A 22,843-nucleotide genomic window follows, 5' to 3' on the forward strand; every position below is an offset into this window, starting at 1 on the left:
TTTAGTCTGCATACTATAAGGTGTCTCAGCACCTCTGCCTTCTGTTTATTCCCTTTAGAAGGAAAGTAAAAACAGAAGAAAGCATTAGCAGAGCCTATTTTGGCATACTACTGTGATTTGGCAAAGAGCTGAAAAATCTTAAGAGAACTGGTATTTTTCATTCAGATATGTTTAAAAGGTCTGGTACAGCATGTAGATAGCCCTGGGTTCAGTCCCCAGTACTGCAGAAGTAAGGGACATCCCTCAATGGGTTTTCCTTGGGTTAAGAATTAAGTGAGTGAGATTAAGAAGAGCAGACTCAGTGTTCCCTTTGTTTGATAGTGCTCGCATCTGGGACTCCATTTTTAATAGCCAGAGCTCTTTCTCTGGGTGATGCTCTAACAAAAAGAAAAGGGAATGTAGAAGTGACTTCTGAGCTTCATTCTTCAGCAGACGGATAACAGTGTAACATTTCATCTAAAAGGCTTTTCATGGGACCTAAGGATGTGGCAGCTTATTAATGTTTGTACCACCAGATGTCCTTAGTGCTTAGCCTTGAGTTCAGAGGCATTCCACTAAAGTTTCCACCTCCTCTATAAGAACCTGAGAAGGTGTGTATAGCTGTCTTCTGGCTGACCATGTGGAGACCAGTGTTGCCTCTGCCCTTACTGTTTTTCCTCCTGAAGGTGGAGTCCCTGAAAAAGAGAAATGATATCATACCTGCCCAGAAAACCACATTTTGGAATTTTGGAAACTTGCTCCATAGTTGGCCTCAAAGCCAATTGAATTTGGTGCTAAAACAGTAGACCATTCCACACAATTAAGTTGTCCAATGGTTTTGACATTTTAGAATGGTGTCAGGTTAGCTGACACCTGAATTTGAGAAAGCTTGGAGACCTCCAGTACATATGCTGACAGTGATATGGGTTCCTTCTGAGACTGCTAATTAGAACGATTCCTCTGTGTCTAGTGCCAAAATTAGTCCAAAGGGCTTCTCATCTGTTCTCATGCTTTACTTTTAATGGAAGACTGAGTTCCTGCCTTAGGAAAACTTGAAAAACAGGTTCAAGTTCCTCTAGGAAGCTATCCATGCCAGTTGGTTGGATATGGAGGGTCTTATGTCCCTTGATGCTTGTGTTTCAAAGCATTTACCTTCTGCAGCAGGTACACAATGAATTTCCTCATCCTGTTGACTGTTCCTAAGCCGGACAAGAGTTCTGTTGATGACTTTTGGTGTGACATAGTTGAACACTGGCTCCTATTTTGTCTCCTGTGAGAGCCAACTTCATTTGGACAAGGGGTGGGGCTTACTGTTGGAAGACTAAGAAATGACCAGTAAGCTAACGAGAGGTGTGGGCTCCTGATGGTGACAGGTTTTCAGAATATGGGTGAAACACTAGAAGGCTGAAAAGCCGATGAAGTTCCAAGAAAGGAAGTTGATACTTCAGATCATTGACTGGGAGCTTGAATTTAGAGCATATGGTTCAAAAGCATATGAATTTGTGAGAAAAGAGGTTGCTGAGGCTGGGGTATTCACTGTGAGCTAAAGAGCCAGTAGTCCCACTCATGAAAACAACCTTAGGACCAGGCTGTGGTGGGGCACGCCCTTAATCCCAGCACTCGGGAGGCAGAGACAGTGGATCTCTGTGAGTTCGAGGCCAGCCTGGTCTACAAGAGCTAGTTCCAGGATTGGCTCCAAAGCTACAGAGAAACCTTGTCTCAAAAAACAACAACAAAATGACCTTAGGTTTGTTAGCCATGCTGAGCAGCCTGACAAGATCAGAGCACCACCAGCTCAGCAAGCTACAATGAGCTCTTCCTGTGAAGGAATGTGAGGTGAGTGCTGGGTGCAGCGCCGGGCGGGTTGCTTATGCCTTACTCTTTCCAAGAAGTTGGAAGCCATTTGCAAAAGTTACTGACCTAGACAACAAATGCTTGTCAAATTTTAGGTGACAGGAAGCCTCTCAGAAGGTGATCTGAGGATCCAAGTAGATCATCGAGTCATTATAAGAAAAGGACATTGGCAACAGTATTTTGATTAGAGTGCTGTGTCCCTCACTAAAAGTACTAGGTGTTCAGAGACCAGAAAACTCACGTGTGGGCCTAGGTTGTCTGATTCTGCAGGTTTTCCATCTCTGTCCCTGTCAGTGGTCCTGATTGATGACAGTACTCTGTAAAAGGACAGCCAAGGACTAAACTGTTGAGGAAAAGCAGTGGCGTGGCTCAGAAGGCTGGACTCAACAGCGCTTCAGCACATTAAGGGACTGTCCAATAAAAAGTGCTGCATTGTCCCAGCCCACCAGGCAGACCTGTTGTGCCTGAGTAAATAAATAATAAAAGATGGATTTCTGGCTCCTGTTTCCTGTCAGTTTTAGTGACTATTAAACTGAAGCCCAATGCCTTGGGCTTTTCTCAAGAAGCTAGTCTGGGGCTCAGCATGGTGGTGTCTGCCTTTAATTCCATCACTCAAGAGGCGGCAGAGATAGCTGAATCTCTTAGTTCAAGGTCAGCCTGGCCTACCTAGTGAATTCCATTATGTAGCAAGGGTTACAAAATGAGCAGGGGAAGCTGATTAGGAAATTGGAAACCAATAACAAATAAGGCAAATGTTATGGGAAAAATAGGTTCTGTGTTCACTGTCACACACACACACACTTCCCCTCCCTCCTCCAAATAAAGCTGGGCTACTGGTAATGGGGTTGAAGCTGAGTCAAATGACATGGAGAAGGTGACCCTTCAATAAAGCAGCAGAAAGGGCTGGCAGTTCTTGCTAAAACTTGAACGCTGAAATGCTGGAGCTGCTGAACAGCCTCACACCTACTATCCTCGCAAAGTGCATCCTTTTCCTTACCCTTTCTGCACATTGAGTAAAGCGGAGGTGCTGCGTGTTGCCTGCCAATGTGAGATTACCATATCCAAAAAACCTGTGTTGATAGTTTCTCTTACCTCTCCTTTTCATTTGCCAGGCAGACCAGGGTAGTGTAGGGTATTCCAAAGGAGTGACTAAAATAAGATTGCCATGAAACAACTACATTTTAAAAGCTTTTATATGCACAGTAAAATGGTAGAGTGAACAGTGCATTGTAGAACACCTGTATTACTGGGGCTTTGGAGACAGAAGCAGACAGGCCAAGCAGAGGGACAGAGTGAGCCCTTTTTTAAAAATCGAGTTACCTCACTGATAGAGCACGTGATTAGCATTAAGTGTTTTACCAGGGTTCTACCCCCCACATCAGCACCCAGACCAGGGTTCTACCCCCCACATCAGCACCCAGACCAGGGTTCTACCCCCCACATCAGCACCCAGACCAGGGTTCTACTCCCCCACGTCAGCACCCAGGTAAGAAAAATTAAGGTACTGTAATTCCTGGGATCCTAGAAATAAAGACGTAAAGATAAGTGGGCCAAATGGTGAAGGTTCCACCAAGGCCTACTTCCTCTAGAGAAAAGGTGACCACCCAAGAGGGACTTCAGGGTGCTTTAGAGGCTGAGCTGAGCGAGGAAGTGTGAGGTAAGGATGCCATCTGGCAGCAATGGGGGTGGAAGAGCTGCATATGTGCTAAGGTTATAACAAGGGCAGAAGAGAAATCAGTTAGATGTTGGTGAGCATCATTAAGGCTGAAGGACTGCTAAGAGAGTGACAACTATCAAATGTGTTTTCTCAATATTAGAGTTCCTCTGCATCAAAGAGGCCAAGTATTTAGCTGGTAGTCATGGCCAAAGCCCCTTCTCACACAGTGTCAATACACAGTAGCAAGCAACCAATTGTTAATAAAATTCCAAAGCTGGTGACTGATTTGCCTTTCTGTGAAGATGTAGATCAACACCAGCCAGCTAGTGATCTCATTTTTTTGTTTTGTTTTGCTTTTAGATGATTACAAAAGGTCTCTCATGCCTGTGTGGCAAATATGCAATGAGAAGAAAAACAGCCACTGGCCTGATTAGAAGGCCCAGGAAGCCCTTCAAATCTTGGCATAACAATAGAGCTGGAAAGGGGCCTGGACAGAGTGCCACCCTGTGAACCTGGGTTTCCCTGTTGTAAAATAGGGAGCAGATGCCCAGCTCATGGGATGTGAGAAGAGTCCCATCCTAACCGCCTCTACCCCCCAGCACACACACAGAGCAGGAGCTAGCTGGATTTGGCTCGCCTTGCCTGCCTCGAAGTGACGTGACTCAGTTGAACTTCACATACGCCACTGCTGTTGCTAAATCAAGGCCTGGGGAGCAGGATGGAAACGTGGTGGCCCCAGCGCCCACCTGTCACCCACTCTGTAGTTTTTCTGTGCGACAAAGGATTGCTGCATTGATTTGCTTTTGTTACACTCTTCCCCCACCTCTCATACTCAACTTAAGTGAGTTCTTTGAAATTCATCACCTTAGGGGGTTTTGCCGGGTGACAGACCACTGCCTGAGGATAGCTGCACTTCTGATCCGCAGGGAAAAGCTCAGCTGAAGACAGGCTGGGATCCTGGAGGGAGGGGCCTGGCCTCCCACAGGAGGAAGTCCCTGGAGCCTGCTGATCCTGGCTGAGTGCCTGGTGACAGGAGGACTTTGGAGAAGGCTGCACGGGATACCTGAAAAGCTCTCTACCTAGGGTATGTCACAGGCCAGAACTGCATAGATGAGCATGTATTAAAACCAGTGTAAATAGGCCTGGCCTGCTTACCCTGGAGTATTTTGTACTATATGAGGCCCATGACCACTTCATGACCCTGGAATGAAAGTTAAACCGTAACATACTAAATTCTCCCACTAGATGGTAGGATAGACTTGGTCTGATCATTTTAATTTTTTTTTTTTAAAAAAAATCATTTCACCAGGGCAGTGGTGGGCACGCCTTTAACCCCAGAACTTGGGAGGTAGAGGCAGGTGGATCTCAGAGTTTAAGGACAGCCAGGGGTACACAGAGAAACCTTGTCTCAAACAAAATAGAAAATCATGTTCACACCTGACTTTGTAGATGCAAATTCTTAGTTCTCATTTCCCCCGGCAGCTCCTTTCTTGTGCTTGCAGGAAGGTTAACCAGCAACTGTAGAGAAGCCAGACCGGTGAGGGTGACCAGAACCCTTTGCATGACCCTAAGCCCTCCAGACCAGATAAAAGACAGGATGGACTGGTATCTCTGCTGAACTCCGGCTTTGGGGTTCTGGTGGGTCTGACTATACCATATCTTCCCACATGAAGGAACCAACCAAGACCAAGGGGATCAGTGACATTGAGCTGGCAGCCGAGAGAACAGGTTTATGGTTCACAGTATGGGCTCTGGAGTCAGGCTAGATTCTTGAGTTCTGACAGGGCCACTTACCAGCTTTGGTAATTTTGGGCAAGCTTTATTAAATTTTCTGTCTACGCCTCCAAATCCACAGAACAGGTCCACACTGTTCTACAGAGTGATTTGTAAGAATCAAATAAAGTCAGAGCGATACCAAGCATTTTAAAGTGAGACTTACAGTATTAGATTTAGCTCATTAGTGTGGTCTTGAATCTAATGGAATCATCACATAAACCTGCCCCAGGAGAGTGGATCCTGTCCAGAAAGGCCCTGTGCATCCAAATTCAACAGTTCCTGGCTGTCCTGGGATGGCTGAAAACAAACCCCAGCTAGTGTGCTGCATACTGAGGCCCCAAGCCCTTCCCAGGGGGGGCCAGACAGGAAAGCTGTAAACAGCCTTCACCATGCACTCGCAGATCTCAAAATAACACTTGTCTGCTCCCACTCTGCCCAGCTGGCAGAGCTGCAGGCTGAGTAAAGTGCCATTTAAAGATAACCTGGCACTCTCCGGACGCCCCACTGCCAGGGCCAGCTCCTAAGGCCAGACTGAGGTTGCCTGAGAAGGTGGTTGCTCACACAACCCAAGCGCATGCACCCACTGCTACATCCTGCAGCCTGGAGTCCAAACTGCCTAAGCTCTGCTCTGGTTCCTGGGCACACTTCAGACAAGCAGGAGCCCAGCATTCCAAGAGGCACTCCTAAAAAGACAGTATCTAAGGAACAAGCATTGCTTTCTAGATAACACCCTACACTGGTCACCTACCCTTGACCTTCCCCCACCACCACCCAAGGTGCCTATTACCACCAGAACAAATATAGAGGACAGTATCTTACAGCAAGAAACATAATTGATACACTTGCTTATACTGAAGGAACGGGTGCTAGGAGAGACCTGAGTTCCTTCAGTTCCCAGTTCAACCATGACCTTGGCCGTGTTCCTGGTGCTTTTCTGGGCCTTTCTCTTCCTTGCTGTGACCTTCAAGGAGAATATAGTTAGTTCTTAAGAGGCTATGACATTAAATCACAGTTAAGGGCACAGGGTACATGGTCAGGTAGCTGGAAGTATTCTAGAAAGGAGCATGGAAGATTTGGAGAAGCCTGGACTGGACATGAAGTGTTGTAGGGGGCTGCTTGTTTGTCCAGTGGCCCAGCTCCGAAATAATCACACAGAAACTATATTTAAATCACCGTTGGCCCATTAACTCTGGCTTCTTATTTGCTAACTCTTACATCTTAATTTAACCCATTTCTATTGATCTGTGTTTCACCACATGGTTGTGGCTTGTTCTGGTGTCTGTCTCCAGTGGGACTACATGGCTTCTCTCTCACTCTACCTCCTTTCTTCCAGCATTCAGTTTAGTTTTCCTGCCTAGCTCTGCTCTACCCCATCAACAGGCCAAGGCAGTTAGGTTTTTGTTGTTTTTTGTTGTTGTTGTTGTTTTATTAACCAATGGTATTCACAACATACAGAGGGGAATCCCACATCAATGAAGCCTAGAGTCAATGGCTCTGAAGACTATTGAGGTCAAGTCCCAGGTCACAGGCATGGTCTAGTCCTTCTCTCACTTTCCCCACTCCTGATATCCTGACTACCTTTTCATTCCATGCATGTGACTGCCAGAGATGAGGCTGGACATCCATGTTTTTATGTCAAGCACAGTCAAGGAGGAACAGGGTCGGATCTCAAGGGTATGGGCTTTGAAGTCATAGAAAACCTGCTTCAAATCTCAGCGGTGTGAGCTGAGAGAATTAACTTCCTCCAGCTCGGTTTCTTTCTTTTTTAAATTTATTTATTTATTTGTTTGTTTGTTTATACATAAAGTATATTGGTGTTTTCCCTGTATGTACATCTGTGTGAGGGTTTGGATCCTAGAGTTACAGTTGTGACCTGCCATGTGGGTGCCATGTGGGTGGAATTGAATTTGGGTCCTCTAGGGGCTCTCAACCACTGAGCCCCTCAGCTCAGTTGATCTGTACAATGAAATGAGTTCATTTGCAAAATTAGTGCCTAATGCCTCAATCACATTCACCCTGCAAGCCTCCTGCTGACAAAGCCTTATTTTGTCTCATCTAGTCACAGATAAGGAGCCCGGGGAGTCTGACTTGGTGAGAGGATGGTGTTCCTGCATCCCCTTACTTGAAGATTAGGGAAGACTTGGGATTTGGATAGCTCCTTCCAGGGTTCCCCAGTCTTCACACACATTCCTCAGTCCTTGCTTCGTGGCCTCTCAGGACTCAGGTCCATAGTTCATCCTAACTATTCATGTCAGTGCTTCAACATCCCCTGCAAAGAAACGCCCCTTGAGAAGAGGCGGGTACTGTGCTTATGCCAGCCCAGCACTCAGAAGCCTGAAGCACAGTGGTTGAGGCAAGGCCAGCCTGTGTCTGTCTGTCTGTGTGTGCATGTCTGTTCTGACCTGCATGGGCACCCTAGTCCCTGAATCCTTCTATTCCCCCATCCTAGAATTTTGCAAACAGAAAACCACTGATGTAGCTATGCATGGAGGCACACGCCTTTACTCCCAGCATGCAGGAGGCAGAAGCAGCTACATCTCTGTGAGTTAGGGGCCATCCTGGTCTACATAGCAAGCTCCAGGGCTACATATGAGACCCTGTCTCAAAAAAAAAAAAAAAGGAAGGAAAGAAAACTTGGGGCAGTGAGTTGCTATGCATCAGTTGATAAGATCTGAGTTAAATCCCTGGATCCTATGAGATGGAAGGAGATAAGCAAATTCTTATAATTTGTCCTCTGACCTCATGTCTGTTCCCACACACTAATAAATAAAAATAATGATGTTTTTTTAAAAAAAGAAAGAAAGAAAGAAACTAAAGATTCCAAATAATGCAGAGACAGGTGATGTGGGATCAAAAGCACACGCATCCAGAAGAGAGCAAGAGAATCAACTTCAAATAGGAAGGACGGCTCTTTGCTGAGCATCTATTGCCAAAACTTGGTATAGGAAGAAGGACAGCAAAGTGCTGGCATAGTGGCAATGAGTCAAGAAATGTCCTTGGCAGTGGTTTTGATGACTGCCCGTTTTTAGTACGCATTCTGGCGCGCCCATCAGTCAGTGGCTGACAGCCTCCTGTGGCAGGAGCATGCGCCTCCTGCTCCCTCTCCTGGAAGGATGTGCCACCACCGACTAAGACCCCCTTTAGGGCTCCCCTCACTCTGTGATCTCCCTTTCCCTAACTCATTTAACTTTCTCTTCATGGTCTCCAGTTCCTCATCTAGAGCGCCAGAAACATTTTCTGTCCGAGGTCGTCGGCTCCGAGTCAAGATCCACCCGTCTAGAAATCATGATTCCTTCTGTTTCTCTCCCATTTACTATGTTACCTTAAAGAGTCTCTGTTGGTGAAATGGTGTTAATGAAAACCATTTACCAACCTGGCTTAGCTAGGGGAGTTGTGCCAAGACTCTGATGAGGTAGCTGTCCAAGCGTTGGAGCACCTTGTGGCACGGGCTGCAGAGATGACGTGGAGCACTTGGAGATGCTCTTGCCAAGGCCCCAGGTTTGGTTCCCAGCACCTACATGATGGTTCACAACGGTCTGTAACTCGAGAGTATCAGGTGCTCTCATCTGGCCTCTGAGGGCACCAGACGTGCACATGCAGGCAAACGCTCATACACATGAAGAAAATGTTTGAAGTGTGCATGGCAGCAGACTAAGGTAGCCGTTGTTCTGCTTCACTCGATTGGTAGTGCTGGTCAGAGAAATGCGCGCAGAGCAAGCCACGATCATGGCATTCTATAATGACCTGTCTAGCTGCAGTGGACATAGGCATAGACACTTGAGTCCCCTCTTTGGCTACCAGACTACTGAAAGAATGGACCCCAAGAAATTTGAATTTCCCCAGAAATATCCAACTGGTGAGGAGTTGGTGAAGGCCTGGGGGCATCCAGAGGAGGCACTTGTCTCATGGTGAAAGGTTTATAGTTTGGCAGGTTACCTTGCAGGAGAAACTGAGAATGGAGACAGATGGGCAGCAGAACCACCCCTTGCCTGGATCTCTAAGTTAGGCAAATATCTTGCCCACTATTTAAACTTTACCCTCATTTGAGGACCCCACCCCCAACATGGACTTGGAAAATGGCTCTCAACCTGGGTTACGATTCCTTCAGGTTTAAGACAATCCTTACATAAAGGTCACTTAAGACCATAGAAGTAGGACAGTGGTGGCACACGACTTTAATTCTAGCATTCTGGAGGCAGAGGCAGGTGGATCTCTGAGTTTGAGGCCAGCCCGGTCTACAGAGTAAGCAGAATGAGTTCCAGGATAGCCAGGGCTACACAGAGAAACACTATCTCGAAAAACAAAACAAAACACATCAGAAAACACAGATATTTATGTCATGATAATAACAGTAGCAAAATTACAGTTATGAAGTAGCAACGGAAATAATTTCATGGTTGGGGGTCACCACAACATGATGAACCATATTAAAGGGTTGCAGCATTAGAAAGGTTGAGAATCACTGGGCTCAGGGGTGGAGAGGCACCGCTGGATCTCCTTGTCCCTCTTCCAATGTGGGCATATTGAATAAAGCTCCTGGTTCTGTTTTTCATTATTAATTTGGTTCTTTTCATTGACTTCTTGAGGATGGGTAGCTAAACCTGGTTTGTTGGTGCATAGGCCATGACCTCTAAGTGGTGTAGCCGCTCTCTGTGAGTTTGTAAAGGTAGAGTGGCTTTTCCTACCCTGACACCCTCTGCCTGTAATTAACCTGTGTTGGTTCTGATAGCTAATGTAGTATTTTTGCAGGCTGGCTCCACGAAGTAAAAGGTTTCCACTGTAAAGTGTTTAACAGGATGGGTCCCAAGTGGCTCGGGCCATCCCTACTGGTGAGGAGTGAGAGCTGTCCATTCAGAGGGGGAAGGAGCCATCTCAGGGAGCCAGTGCAGCTGCCAGGGCCCAGGCCTGTGGGCACCGACAGGGACAAAGCCGCTCTGAACTTTCTCTCAATGGGTGCCTGTTTCTAGGAATGGGGGCAGGGTAACTCTGCCCCTCTCCTCCCGCTGCAGGACATCCAAGACTGGACACTACAGCAAAGGAGATTCCACACAAGGGAAGGTGCGGCCCATGTCCCTCCAGGGTTGGTCCATGAGCTGGACTTTAGGAGGTGGCACCAGGATCAGTTTCTGGGGTCTGGGATAATGATTGGTCTCAGGAGAGGGGCGGGCGCCGGGCCCGCACTGACCGCAGTGCCCAGCTGTTGGCTGTGCCCTTAAGGGCTCAGACTGGAGGGGTCATTGCACTGTCGGGAACAGGGAGAGCAGGGCTGTTTCCTGGGGTGAGGGGCGCCCAACTGGTACAGAGGCTGGGTGGGCGTCGCTGGTGGGCAGACCCCTGGGCGGGGCCTGGGCAGGGTTACTGCGGGCGGGGCGTTAGTCCCGCCCCGAGGAGGCGGGAGAGAAGCCAGAGCCTGTCCGCGGGCTGGGCGGTGCTGCAGCTCCCGCCGGCCGGCTTCGTCCAGCTTTGTCCTGCGGCCCCTTTTTCAGGCCGTCCTGGCCGCGCCCAGCCCCCTCCTGCCATGCCGCCCGCGGTGCCCCGCGGGGCCGCGCCGCTGGCTGCCGTCGTCCTGCTGGTGCTGGGGACTCCTCTGGGTAAGGGATGGGGAGCCACACGGGATGAGAGAGGTGGGGCGGGATCGGGGAGGGGTTAAAGGGACCGGGCTGTGTCCCTGGAGACTATCCTCGGGATGTCCTCCGGCTGTCCATGCGCCCCAGACACTTCTCAGGTGCCCCTGGAGCAGGAAGAAAGGGCGCTGGGAGGTCAGGCAGTGGGAACCTGACCCCAGGCGCGGGGTTCAGCTTCAGAAAGAGGGGGGTTTCTAGAGTTTCGAGGCCGAGCCCCTCAGGCTGGAAACAAAAGTGAGCATTCAGCTTCCCAAGGCAGTGGGGTTGAGGGTGGCCAGAACTAAACTGGACTGGTGTCCACTGGGCACCCAAACCCCTGCCCGCAGCGCTAGCGAATGAAGACTGCTTGTGGTATCTGGACCGGAATGGCTCCTGGCATCCGGGATTTGACTGCGAGTTCTTCACCTTCTGCTGCGGGACCTGCTACCAGCGGTACTGCTGCAGGGACCTGACCTTACTCATCACCGAGCGACAGCAGAAACACTGCCTGGCCTTCAGGTGGGCTGTGGACTCCCAGGCCACCCTCTCTCAAGAGGCCTCCCGCTGCCTCCAGTGCCCACCTCCACATTCTTAGCTGAAGGAGTCACCAAGACTCCAAATGGTGACAGAGAGCTGGTTGGTTGGTGTTAGTTACCATGGGCTTGCCTGGGCTGTTTTCAGAAGCTTCCTGTATCCTGGCAGATCCTGGGAGGGAGTGTACCGGGTTAATACTCAAAACTGCAGAGCGGCTTTGAAGGAGCTCTGGCAAGAGGGCAGGAAGAAGACTTGGGTTTAGTTCCCAGGCCAGTTTCTTACTAGCAGTGTGATTTTGCTGAGACACTTGTCCTCTCTGGATCAGTTACCTTTTAAAGAATATGGAAGTTGTTAGCCAGTCCTGGTGGCTCACACCTATAATCCCAGCATTCGGGTGACTGAGGCAGGAGGATCAACATGAGTTCCAGACCAGTCTGGGCTACAAAGTGAAACTGTCTCAAAAAAACAAAAAACAAAAAACAGATAAACAAAAACAGAACAAAAACAGAGTTGCCCAAATTAAAGGTTTTGTTACCCTCCCCTCCCCACCACCCGACCCAGCTCAGTGCTGAGGTTGGGTTTAGGTCCTTATTACTGCCAACATTGCTTCTCTTTAAGTGACACTCCTAGCCCCCAAATTAGTGGTTTCAAACTTTTTTTTAAGGGAGCTGCAAACATATAAAACATAGATAAGGGGAAATGTCCAATGAGATTTGGTAATAATGACCCTACGTTATTTCAAAGGCTCCTTTGAGGCTAAACCTAACCAATTAATGTGTAGATGTGAAACCAGGAGTAGGTGGGCACACTACAAATCCCAGCATGCTTTACGCTAGCCAGCCAAAGAGCATAGCCTCCTGGGAAGTAGAGGTCTCTTAAACTCTACTAACAAGGTAGGCAGAATCAATCTCGCAAGGAACCCCAAGTCTTAGCATGCTGTGGTTGCCTGCTGACCAGGAGTTGGCGGCAGCACTGTGAGGACTTCCTCTCTGAGGGTTGGAAGGTGAGAGGACCTGTTTTTTGTCTCAAGTCCCAAGACCATAGCAGGCATCGCCTCTGCTGTAATCCTCTTTGTTGCTGTGGTTGCCACCACCATCTGCTGCTTCCTCTGTTCCTGTTGCTACCTATACCGAAGGCGCCAGCAGCTCCAGAGTCCATTTGAAGGTATGCGCAGCACCAGGCAAGGTGAGCCTGAGATGGGCTGGGCTGACTGCTGGAAAGGGCACCAAAGGGGTCGAGGGTTGGTGAATTCTCTAGTAGTGAGTGTTTCTGTGTGCCTGCACATGCCACCCAGAAACGTGTGCAAGTGAGCACTGGCCCGTGTCCAGGAACGTATGGGAACACGTGTTGTGCTCTTGTGTATGCGTGCACATGCGCATTCAGTCATTCCCAGGAGTGTACCTGTTGATGGTAAGTGGGCAGCAGGTATAAGCATGCCTGTGGCTGAGCATATGGGGTGGGGTCTGTGGTAGTGGACATTAACTGGGTGCGTTCCAGGACTTTGGATGTGTAGTTGAGTGTTGCATGTAACTGCTCAAGCCTGATAAACTTGGAAACAGTGGCACCATATGGACGATGAGTGTGGGAGGGGAGGACTGGAGGAGGACCCTCTTAGTGACAGCTGTGCTGTGTTACAAGACACCAGCCTCTGGAGCTGCCCATTTTCTACCCAACGGGGACGTTCCCCATGCTAGACTCTGCCTTCTGACGGCTCTGAAACCTGCCCAGGGGAACAAACTTGGTCAACACAGACTGACCTGCATAGCCACATACAGAGCTCTCTATTCAGCTCTGGGCAAGCAAAGGCCACAACTGGTTACCTAGAAGCCTGCCTGGCAGTTGCCAGGGTGCTTACCTTGGTTTCCTGGACAGGGGGAGGTTTCCATGGGAGCTGGGTGTTTAAAATGCTGATTCTTGTCTCTCTTTTAGGCCAGGAGATTCCAATGACAGGCATCCCAATGCAGCCAGTATACCAATACCCTCCGGACCCCAAAGCTGGTCCTGTACCTCCACAACCTGGTTTCATGTACCCACCTAGTGGACCTGCTCCCCAGTATCCTCTCTACCCAGCTGGGCCCCCAATCTACAACCCTGCAGGTAAGTGTGCAGCCTGGAATCCTTGTTCCAGGACCTTTCTCCCTCCCTCCCCCACCCCTCAAGCTGAGGACCGAGAATCAAGGGCCTTGTGTTTGTTAGGCAAACGCGCTCTTCCACTGAGCTAAATCCCCAACCCCATCTCCAGGGCCTTACCTGCCTCTCTCACTGCTAGAGTCCCTTTCCCAGGCTCCTTCCATTTCTCCTTGGAAACTTGTAGGCATCTCCTCCCATGGAACCTGCACACCATGAAGGGGGGGGGTGCGCCTGTGCCCCACTGACCCTCCTCCTGTCTCCTTGGTTTTCAGCCCCTCCCCCCTATATGCCACCACAGCCCTCTTACCCGGGAGCCTGAAGAGACAGCTGTGGTTCTGCTGCCCCCTCCATGATGCCGTTTTTTGGGAGATTCCCCATTCTGTACTTGCATCCAGCCCTGGGGGTGGGCATGGGTCTTCTAGTCACCAGGCCCCAGGTCAAGCCAAGTCTTGAACCGTCCTGGGGACAGAGCCCCAGAGAAGTGGAACGTGAGCTGAGTTGGAGCCAGGCCATAAATGAGGGGTGGGTAGGGAGGGCTTGGGGTTCATGAGCTATTTTTACTGGGAGACAGAGTAAGGTGAGAGCCTGGGTCACAGTCTCTGTTTTCAGCAGTCCCTCTGCTCCCAGGATCCCAATCAGAAAGGTTGGGCCCCTCTTATTTGCCCTCTTGGGGCTGAGGTGGAGACAGTGGGGGCTCTATCAATGGCTGGCCACAGCACTTCCCTCTGGCTGCCCCACTGGCCGGAGCTCAGGCCTGCAGGATTAAAACTGTAATGATGTAACTCATGTCAGTGGAATCATTGGCCCCATTCACCCCTCTCTTAGCCCTGCCTCCTTCCACCAAACCCAGACTGCCGCCTGATCCACATCCCACAGCATGGGAGGGCAGCACCAGTGGGGGGAGTGCTCCACCATCATCCCCATCCCAGGCAGAACCCCTGAGGATCCCTGGGCTGTTTTCCAAAGTGAGATGGATTTGTGGCTGTGAGAAAGAGGGTACTCACCAGCATTTCAGGCTGAGGCACTACCAGATATAGAAAGGCACCTGTCCATCCAAGCACACTTAGATTTGGGTCTCACCACTGTCTGACCTTGAGCATGCCTCTGAACGTCCCCAAACCCAAGTGCCTTCATCTGTATGGGGATGATAGTTGTCAGAAAGATGATGCAATGGAATTGAAACGCTGACTCTGTCCTTCCTTCCTGACCAGAGGCCCAGGGCTAGGGGCCAAGTGGAGAGATGTGACCACCCAACAGACTGGTGTAAGGTGCTGTTGTTAGCTGCCTGATCCTCATGGGTGTTAAGGTGTCAGGTCCTTCAGGCCCATACCAGGAACCCAGGGTAAAGTGTCAGGATGTGAAGGCTAGCGCTGGAGAGATGGCTCAGCCGTTAAACGCTAGGCTCCCAACCAAAAATACAAGGGTTGTGAAGGCTACCTAAAGAGGGACCTGAGGGTGGCAGTGGGTATCCAGCACTGTCTGCCAGTGTTCCTTTGTTCTGACACTTGAGGTCACAGTCTTTATGCTCTGCTCTCAAGACATCTGGTGACAAATGCAGGAAAGAGAATTCCATAATATTGAAGCTTAGCAATACTGGGAATGGGACTGGGGCCTCAGGCATAACATGAGAGACATCCCAAAACGGTTTTAAGACTTTTGATCCAAGTAGGGAGAATGTCAGCTTACCCAGCGTTCCCTTCTCCTAGTTCTCTAAATTCAGCCTTCTTTTTTTTTTTTTTTTTCTTCAACCACTCTCAGGAAATCTAGCCCAATGTAGCCTCTGGCTTCTGGCTTCCAGCACCCCTCTAGGTTTAGGTAGGAACATTGTGGCCACCATGTTCTCAGGGCCCTCTGTAGCCACATACCCAGGGAGCATTACCCCTTATTACATAATCTAGAAGGCAGGAGCTTTGAGGCCTGGGTCATAGACTCCCTTGCACAGTGGTCTGCTCCTGAGTGAACTCACAGCTTTCCTTTCCTCAGTGAAATCAAGAGGCACATGAATTTCCCCCTGAACATGAACTTTGTCACAAAGGGATAGCTGATGCTACCGGGGACAGTACGAGGCCCACGGCTACAAATTCACTTTCTCCTTGAGGGTAGGGGAAAGAGATGGAGCTGGCACGTGCAGCAGTTCTTCCGTCACACTTGAGAAGACTAGCCAGGCAGTGGTGGTGCACGCCTTTAATCCCAGTACTTGGGAGGCAGAGGCAGGCGGATCTCTGTGAGTTCAAGACCAATTCACCGGTCTACACAGTGAATTCTAGGACTGACTCCATAGTTACTGAGAAAGTCTTGAAAAACAAAAACAAAACAAATAAACAAGAACAACAACAACAACAAAAAACCCACCCAAAACATGCAAGAAGACAATCTTTGCCTGGAAGCTAAGGTGAGAGGTACAGAATAAGATTCCTGTACCTTGGAGAGAAATGGTGTTAATGTTTAAGGGCCCTAACAGAATTCACTGTCCTTGAGTCAACAGTCTGGGACCAATGACAAGTTGCTTTGTAGTGTAGGGTGGGAGGCAGGTTTACAGCCGCCAGAGCTGCAGATGGAGTTGCTCCCGTGAACACAGCAAAGCACGGGAAAATGAATTCTAAGAAGAAAGGAGAAACTTTCCAGAGTAGGGAGAGGGAGGAGTCAGCGGAGTCCTGTCACATCCTGGAGCTCTTTCAGGGAGGGTAGCGTACCTCCAGGGGGCTGTACCTGCCTTTTCCATCTCTTAGCTCCCCTGAAAACCAACAGACATCTCAGGAAGACAAGCAGGGCTGCTGGAGGGTCAGGCAGTGACCCTTAAGAACTAGGGGACTGACTTCCCGGCCATGGTGGTGCACGCCTTTAATCCCAGCGCTGGGGAGACAAAGGCAGGTGTATCGAAAAATAAAACAACCAACTAGGGGACCCTAACGATGTAAGTGGGGTCTTACTGGACTAGGAGGAAACACTCAACAGCCTAGGGGCTGGTATAGGAGATGTAGTTGAAGAGGAGAGGTGTTTTGTTTTGTTTTAACAAAAACATTGGCCGATAACTGCCAATGTGAGGACCTGGGCTTGCTCCTCAGCTGAAACACACACAAACCCAGGCAAACATGAACCTGTTCAGGTGTGGGTATTCATCTGGGGTGAGGGTGTCAGAGCTCCAAGGGATTGGGAGGGGGTTGGGGGCTGGGAAAGTAGGGCAAAGATAGCATGGGGTACAGTGGAGCCGATGAAAAGGTTAAGTAAGAAAGGGAGGCATGGCAGTTAGCAGAAGAGAGGCACCTAGGCAAGCAGACACTTCTGGCCAAGAGAGAAGGAAGGGAAAATGAAGGAAAGGACCAGGCATGGAGGGCTGGAGAAGGGAGTTCCAGAAGGGGAGAAGGCTTTCGGGGAAGATCGGCCACCCAATGGATGTTGTACCCCTGGTCCTGGACCTGACTTCCATGCTGCCTTCAGCTGGATCGCACCTCCAGGTGGGAACAAGAGACCTAGGTTTTCCAGAAAAGCGTGGTCTTGAGTGAGTGACCCATGTCCAGGTCTTAGTTCTCAACCTCAGCCCAGCCCCAAGACCTGGAGCCCTTTGCGCTCCTGCGAGCCTCAGCAACCTCCAGTGCCCACGTATGGCCAGTGCCAGACAGACCCATGTCCTAGGCTTTGGCGTCTCCTGGCAAGAGAAAGTGGAGCGAAGTGAGAGCAAGAGAAGGATTTCTTGGTTTGGGGGCAGCAAACATGGAATGGAACCCCGGGAAGAACAGGGAAGACGACGCGGAGGAAGCTGCTGGGAGAGGCTGAAGTCAGGTGTCTTCTCCCGTGGATCTATTCTCAAGGGGAACCTGGATTCATTAACTTGAACGAATCATTTGCTCTCTTTGACCCCCCCCCCCCGCTTTTTTTCCCTCTCCCTTGTAAAACGTAGGTACTGGATATGGATAGCTCTTTTCTATTCAGGCCCTCCTCAGTTTTAGATAGAGGGTTCTAGTGCGGCAGCCTAGGTGACTGCGGATTCGGGTGCGACAGGCGGACCGCGGAACACGTGGAGCAGGCAGGAACGCTTCTGCGCATCCCGCAGATCCTGAGCTTAAGCTTCCGCTCCGCACTTCGCTCCTGCCCCGGCGCTGCACCGACAGACGCGTAGAGTGGGGCCAATGTCCCTTCCCACCCTCTGGTCTTCTCCCCTGTCCTCCGCCGCCAGCTTAGGTCCAAGCTTTAGGCAGCTCTGAAGAGCAGAAAAGCCTGGGACGCAGTTTGCCTCGAGGTGGCGCTGCGCTCCCACAATCAGCTTTAACGCACTCAGAAATGATTACATCATCCCAAGCTTAGAGGTCTCTGGGAGGAGGTAAGGCGTGACTACCCACTCCTCTACCACCACCACCACCACCCCCGCCGCGCCCCGCTTCGCGTCCCCCATCAGCTAAGTCATGTTTCCATTAAAAACACTGCAAAGGTGAAAGGTTCTGAAGGACACTTTAAGGCTAGAGATTGGCTCAGCACACGCCTTTAATACACACAGCCACAGCGGCAAGATCTGAGTTCAAGGTTAGGGAGGTCTATAGAGAATAAAAAAAAATACCAGCTGGGTTAGCTGGTTCTGTCTGGCCTTCAGTGCCATTATAAAACACTATCACCGGTCCATTTTTCAGCGGCAGAAAGGAGTGAAGACCTCAGTTCTGCCTCTTATTAGCCATGTTCACATGCTCTGCTTACTAATTCTATCTGTACAACAGTGACGCTATTGGCTTTCATGGCTTGGCTGAAAGATCAACAGAAGGCACCCTTAAGCATCTAGCTAGTGCCCTGTACCCATCCGGTGCAAGCTTGTGGGCTTGGCTCCTAATCACACCCTTTGAGAGCCGAGAGCCAGCTGGTTTCTCTCCTCCCCTGGAATACCCATTACTTAAGCAGTGGATGGGTTGGGGAGGAATGGGGTCGGAGTGGACGCTGGGATAGGAGTTGACAGTCCTAGAACAGCTGTTCTGCTTCTGTAGGGAAGTAGGATCCCCCACCCATATTCCAACCACTTTGCTCTCCACTACTGAGGCTAAAAATAAAAATAAATAAAATAAAATAAAATAAAATAATGGAGGCAGCGAACCTGTCTGTGACCAAGAGCCAAGGTGGCAGTTTCATGGCACCTCAGCTCCCTCAGGCCAGTAAGAGTCAGAAAGAGACTTATTGTGAGGACAGTGTTGGGGGTGGAACCTGAGGCATCCATGTTAGCCATAGGAGTGAACACTGAGCTTCACCCCTAACCGGGACAGTGGTGGCTGTGGTGGCTCTGCCTCCAGCTGGAGCAGGCTGGCCCGAAGTCACCCTGGCACAGGTGTTGTCCTCACTCACTCACTCTGGTTCTCTAACTGTGCCTTCCTTGGCCCTATAACGGCTGTGAGTTGAGGAGCTGGCCCTGAGCCCACGGTATGAAGAGTCCCAGAATGATCATCCCTGAACGTGCCTAATATAGCCATCCTTGGGCCCTGTGTGCCTCTCTGCCCTGTCACCCCTGAGAACAGTTCTGGGCATAGATACGAGGCAGACAGACTGACTGAGGAACAGACCTGGAACACCAGGTCAGGAGGTTGTCTCCTCGGGAGTTCAAGCGCTCCCCCATACCGCCCTTTCTGCAGCATACAGCACAGGCTCCACAGTTGGTGTCCACAAAGACCTTGAACGATTTGGCAGAGACCCTGAGCTTTTGGGTCTAGGGAACCTGGGGTGGACATTAGAACCATTAACACATGAAAAGAGGTGAGGCATGGCCGCTCGCAGCTAAAGGTTTGTATATATTATCAAAATCTTATGGAAAAACAGATATATAGCTATTTATACAGCAGCAGGTGATGTGAAGAAAACGTCTGCTTTGGCATCAACCCTTCATGTCCGTTCAGCTGCTGTCTCTCCACTTCCATTTGGTGTCAGGCACCTCCAACCAGGCCTGCTGCCTAGGCACAGCAGATGAAGGGGTTTGTGGCCTCCTCAGCTCTCCTGCTCTGCCCTTGGACCCCCATGCCCTCTCCATCCTCTACCATTGCCCCATAGAGTGCCACTGGCCCAGCAGCTCTCCCCCAAGGGCTCCTCAGAGGCCTGAATCCTGGCCCTGGAGGCAGTAAGGCTGGGGTGGATGTGTGGTCCCTGGGAGGCATCCTCTCTGCATTGGAAGCCTTTGGCGGCATGCCTGCTACATGGGATATGATGGTACCATCTTCTCTGTGACGTGCTTAAAGAACTCCTCTTGTCCAGGAACTTCAGCTCCAGGTTTCAAAGCAATTTTTGGAGAGCCTCGGAGACAAGAAAAGGAAAGTGAGAAGAGACGAGGGGTCTTCCCTCGAGCGTGGCCCAGGTCGCGCGCTCTCCCACGGTGAGCAGGGACAACTGCGACAGCTCAGCCAGGGTGGGGTGGCAGGGGTCGGTGGAGCCCTGGTACAAGAGTCTGGGCAGTCATGGCATTGGCACCGGTGCCCAGCTGCCTGGTCCTATTGAAGCAGTTTGGGCACCTCCACCTGTAAGGCAAAACAGAGGCAGGTTAGCTCAGGGAGCCCAACAGGGTACCCTAGAGTTCAACCCAAACCCCTCAGTGTGTGTCTGTGGGGTGGGTGAGTGGAGTGTTGACAGCAAGGGAACGTTTTCCCTTTCTGTAAAAACCAGATGTCAGCAAGTAGCCTCCGGATTACAGTTGGGTTCTTCTTTATGGTTAGTCTTTAGTCACAAATTATAAAGAGGTAATAGGATAGCCTAATTAGACTATTCAGTCAGGACGTCCTGATTAGGGGGTCCAGTCAGGAAGACAAATGACTCTGGACTCTGTCACTCAAGTAAGACTTCCAAGGAGACAGGGATGTGAAAATCAAGAGATTCCAAGACATTCATGTGTCCAAGACACTGGTCATTTAAAGTAGACTCTCCCAAGGGGTGACCTTTAGGACAGACTAGTCTGTGGACTTGGGTCGGTCCTGAGAGTAAACAAAATAGACCCAAAATTATTTTTGTTTGAAAGAAAAATGGAGAAAGAAAAGCTTGCGGGCCGGGCCTGTGGCAGCCTTGCATATAGAGGCTATTTCTCCATCTCTAGGGAAATGCAGGTTTGATTATAGGTAGAGAGGCAAGAATGTGAAGTGGGAGGCCAACAGAAGTGCCTTAAAGGAAGGGGCTTCGCCTCTGAGAGAGGTGCAGCGACCTGAGGCCCTGTGGCCTGGACGTGGGCTCCTCAGCTTGTGTTCCCTTACACCCTCCTTTCTCCTACAAGCCCAGAACTGTCCTGGCCCACAGCCATGCCCACCATCACTTGCCTTCTTCAACTGCTTAAGGTTGCTGGAACGGATGGCAGCCAGGAGCTGGTCACGTGAGTTCTTCTCCTGGGCAGGGAACACTTTGTCTCCCATCTTCCTCTGGGTAGCTGGTGACAGTGAGTTCTTGAGATTCTCCATGATAAGGGGTGGGGCCAGCGGAGGGGGAGGGGGAGGCGGGGCTGCCGGAGCACCTGCTTTCTTAGGTGAGTTCTTTGGAGCAGGCTTTGGAGATGGCTGGGGTGAAGGTTTGGGGGAGCCCTTGGCCAGAGCCCCAACCTTGGGCACCTCCAGCCGGTCCTTCTTCTCTCCGCTGGCTTCCTGAGCCTGCTTTTGCTCTTGCAGCCGTTTCTGTCGCTGCTTGTCCATGTTGCGGCTAAGCAGATTGGTGACAGTCATCCGGGGCCCAGCCAGCTCAAAATGGTAGCCCAGCTTGAGCAGGGTAGTGTTCTCCTTGAGCAGCTTGGCGATCTCCATCTCGGTCTTGCCTCCACAGATGTGCCTCTGGTTGTGAAAACGCAGCTCTGTCAGCGTGTTGTTCTGGAGGAGGGCCCGGAAGATGGCCAGGATGCCTTTGCCAGTGATGTGATTGGAGTCCAGGTTGAGGCTGGTGATGGTCTTATTGGCCTTAAGCATGATGGCAATGGCAAAGGCCACATGGTCGTCGGCCCGAGTATTGGCCAAGGCGAACACCTTGACCACGGTGTTGAACTCCAAGGCCTCGGTGAAGCGGACCAGGATTTCATTGGTGATGCAGTCAGAGTTGTTGACGTTCACCTCGGTCATCTCTGGGTCGTTGTTCTTTACTCGCTCCAGAGGTTCATCAAATATGCTGGGAGCTGCTTCCTCCTCTGCTCTGGCTGGCCCTTCAGAGGGCTTGCTGGGGCCACTAGGGGCCGGCTTCTCTGAGGCTTTGGTCTTGCTCTCTTCCTTGATGTCCTTATCAGGTCGGTTCTCTTCCTTCTTAGCCTTTTCCTCCTCCTTTCTCGAGTCTCTGTCCCCACTTCCTTTTAGCGCACCCTCATCCTCGGCTCTCTTCTCTGTGCCCTCACTTGGCTTTTTGGGCCTCTCGTCCTCCCTTTGGGAGACTGTGCCTCTGCTCTTTGCCATTTGCTTCTCTTCCTCTTTCTTGCTGGGCTCCTCCTCCCTCTTCTTGTCTTTCTCTCTGTTCAAGCCTGCGTTCCTCATACTCCCCGTCTTGTCTTCTTCCTTCTTCGGGGCTGCTGTCCTCTCCTCTTTGCCATCCTTCCCAGCCTCCTTCCTGTCCACCGCAGCCTTGACCCGGCCCTTGTCAATGCCCCTGATGACCTTCTCCTCCTTGGGCTTCTCAGCCCCTCTGCCGTCAGTCTCCTCTCGGTCCCTGGAGAAACTTTTCTTCAAAACACCCTTCTTGGGCTCTTTGCCCAGGTCTGAGTCCTGTCTGGGGCCTAGGGCCTTCCTGCTGGCATCACTGCCCTTTTCCTCTCCGTTCTTGGCATCTGTCTTCCTCCCCACTTGCTTGCTTTCCTAAGAATTCAGAAAAGAAAAATAAACATGCAGAGCTGGCTTCAGGGGCGGGGAGGGGCTGGGGGACCAGCCGAGGAGGCTGTGGAAGTGCCCTTGAGTCTCTGAAGGACACTGGACGGGGGAAAGACGGACAGCCTGCCTCTGCTGAGTTCTGTAGTGGCAGGACTGGGCTCAGGCCTCAGAAAACAAACGGACTCATCAGACTCATGGTCTCAGGGGTGAGCCATGTGCGAATGAACACCTGCAGAGAGAACATGGCTCCTCCACAGAGCATCCTTAGACCTTTTCTGTCATGGCTGAACAACTTTGAGCTTCCAGCCGTACACATGGTGAACTGAGGCAAAGGAGAAACCCACAAATGCTAACACTGTCTCGTTTACAATGTTAAATACTTATTGTTATAGATTTGATCGTGTTTGTTTCTTAAGACTTATGTGTTGGGCTGGAGAGATGACTTGGAGATTAAGAACACTGATTGCTTTTCCAGAAGACCCAGGTTCAGCTCCCAGCACCACACGGAGGCTAACAACCATGTGTGACTTCAG

At 50.5% G+C, this 22,843-nt stretch overlaps 2 protein-coding genes across 2 annotated transcripts in view; one reads left to right on the forward strand and one right to left on the reverse strand.

Moving 5' to 3' along the window:
* Positions 1-10,685: 10,685 nt before the first annotated feature.
* Shisa4 (shisa family member 4) lies at positions 10,686-14,319 on the forward strand. The gene is made up of 5 exons (XM_087906492.1): positions 10,686-10,857; positions 11,217-11,388; positions 12,434-12,567; positions 13,333-13,500; positions 13,806-14,319. Exons 1-5 carry the CDS (start codon positions 10,785-10,787, stop codon positions 13,850-13,852), a joined length of 594 nt encoding a protein of 197 aa, XP_087762618.1. The 5' UTR covers positions 10,686-10,784; the 3' UTR covers positions 13,853-14,319.
* A 3,675-nt stretch (positions 14,320-17,994) lies between these two features.
* Lmod1 (leiomodin 1) overlaps positions 17,995-22,843 on the reverse strand; it is a 44,395-nt gene continuing 39,546 nt past the window's right edge. The window contains exons 2-3 of the mRNA XM_048430859.3: positions 20,796-22,298; positions 17,995-20,009 (exon numbers count right to left, since the gene is read on the reverse strand). Of these exons, the coding sequence (XP_048286816.2) occupies positions 19,983-20,009; positions 20,796-22,298 (1,530 nt within the window). The 3' untranslated portion in view covers positions 17,995-19,982. The remainder of the gene's footprint in view (positions 20,010-20,795; positions 22,299-22,843) is intronic.

This window comes from Myodes glareolus, chromosome 5 (genome assembly GCF_982192425.1).
Source record: "Myodes glareolus chromosome 5, mMyoGla1.1, whole genome shotgun sequence".
Classification (NCBI taxonomy): domain Eukaryota; kingdom Metazoa; phylum Chordata; class Mammalia; order Rodentia; family Cricetidae; genus Myodes; species Myodes glareolus.

Coding starts and splice junctions, on each gene's coding strand:
- Shisa4 (XM_087906492.1), top strand. CDS start 10,785: ATGCCGCCCGCGGTGCCCCGCGGGGCCGCGCCGCTGGCTGCCGTCGTC. Junction 12,568..13,332: donor GCTCCAGAGTCCATTTGAAG/GTATGCGCAGCA, acceptor TCTCTCTTTTAG/GCCAGGAGATTCCAATGACA. Junction 13,501..13,805: donor CCCAATCTACAACCCTGCAG/GTAAGTGTGCAG, acceptor CTTGGTTTTCAG/CCCCTCCCCCCTATATGCCA.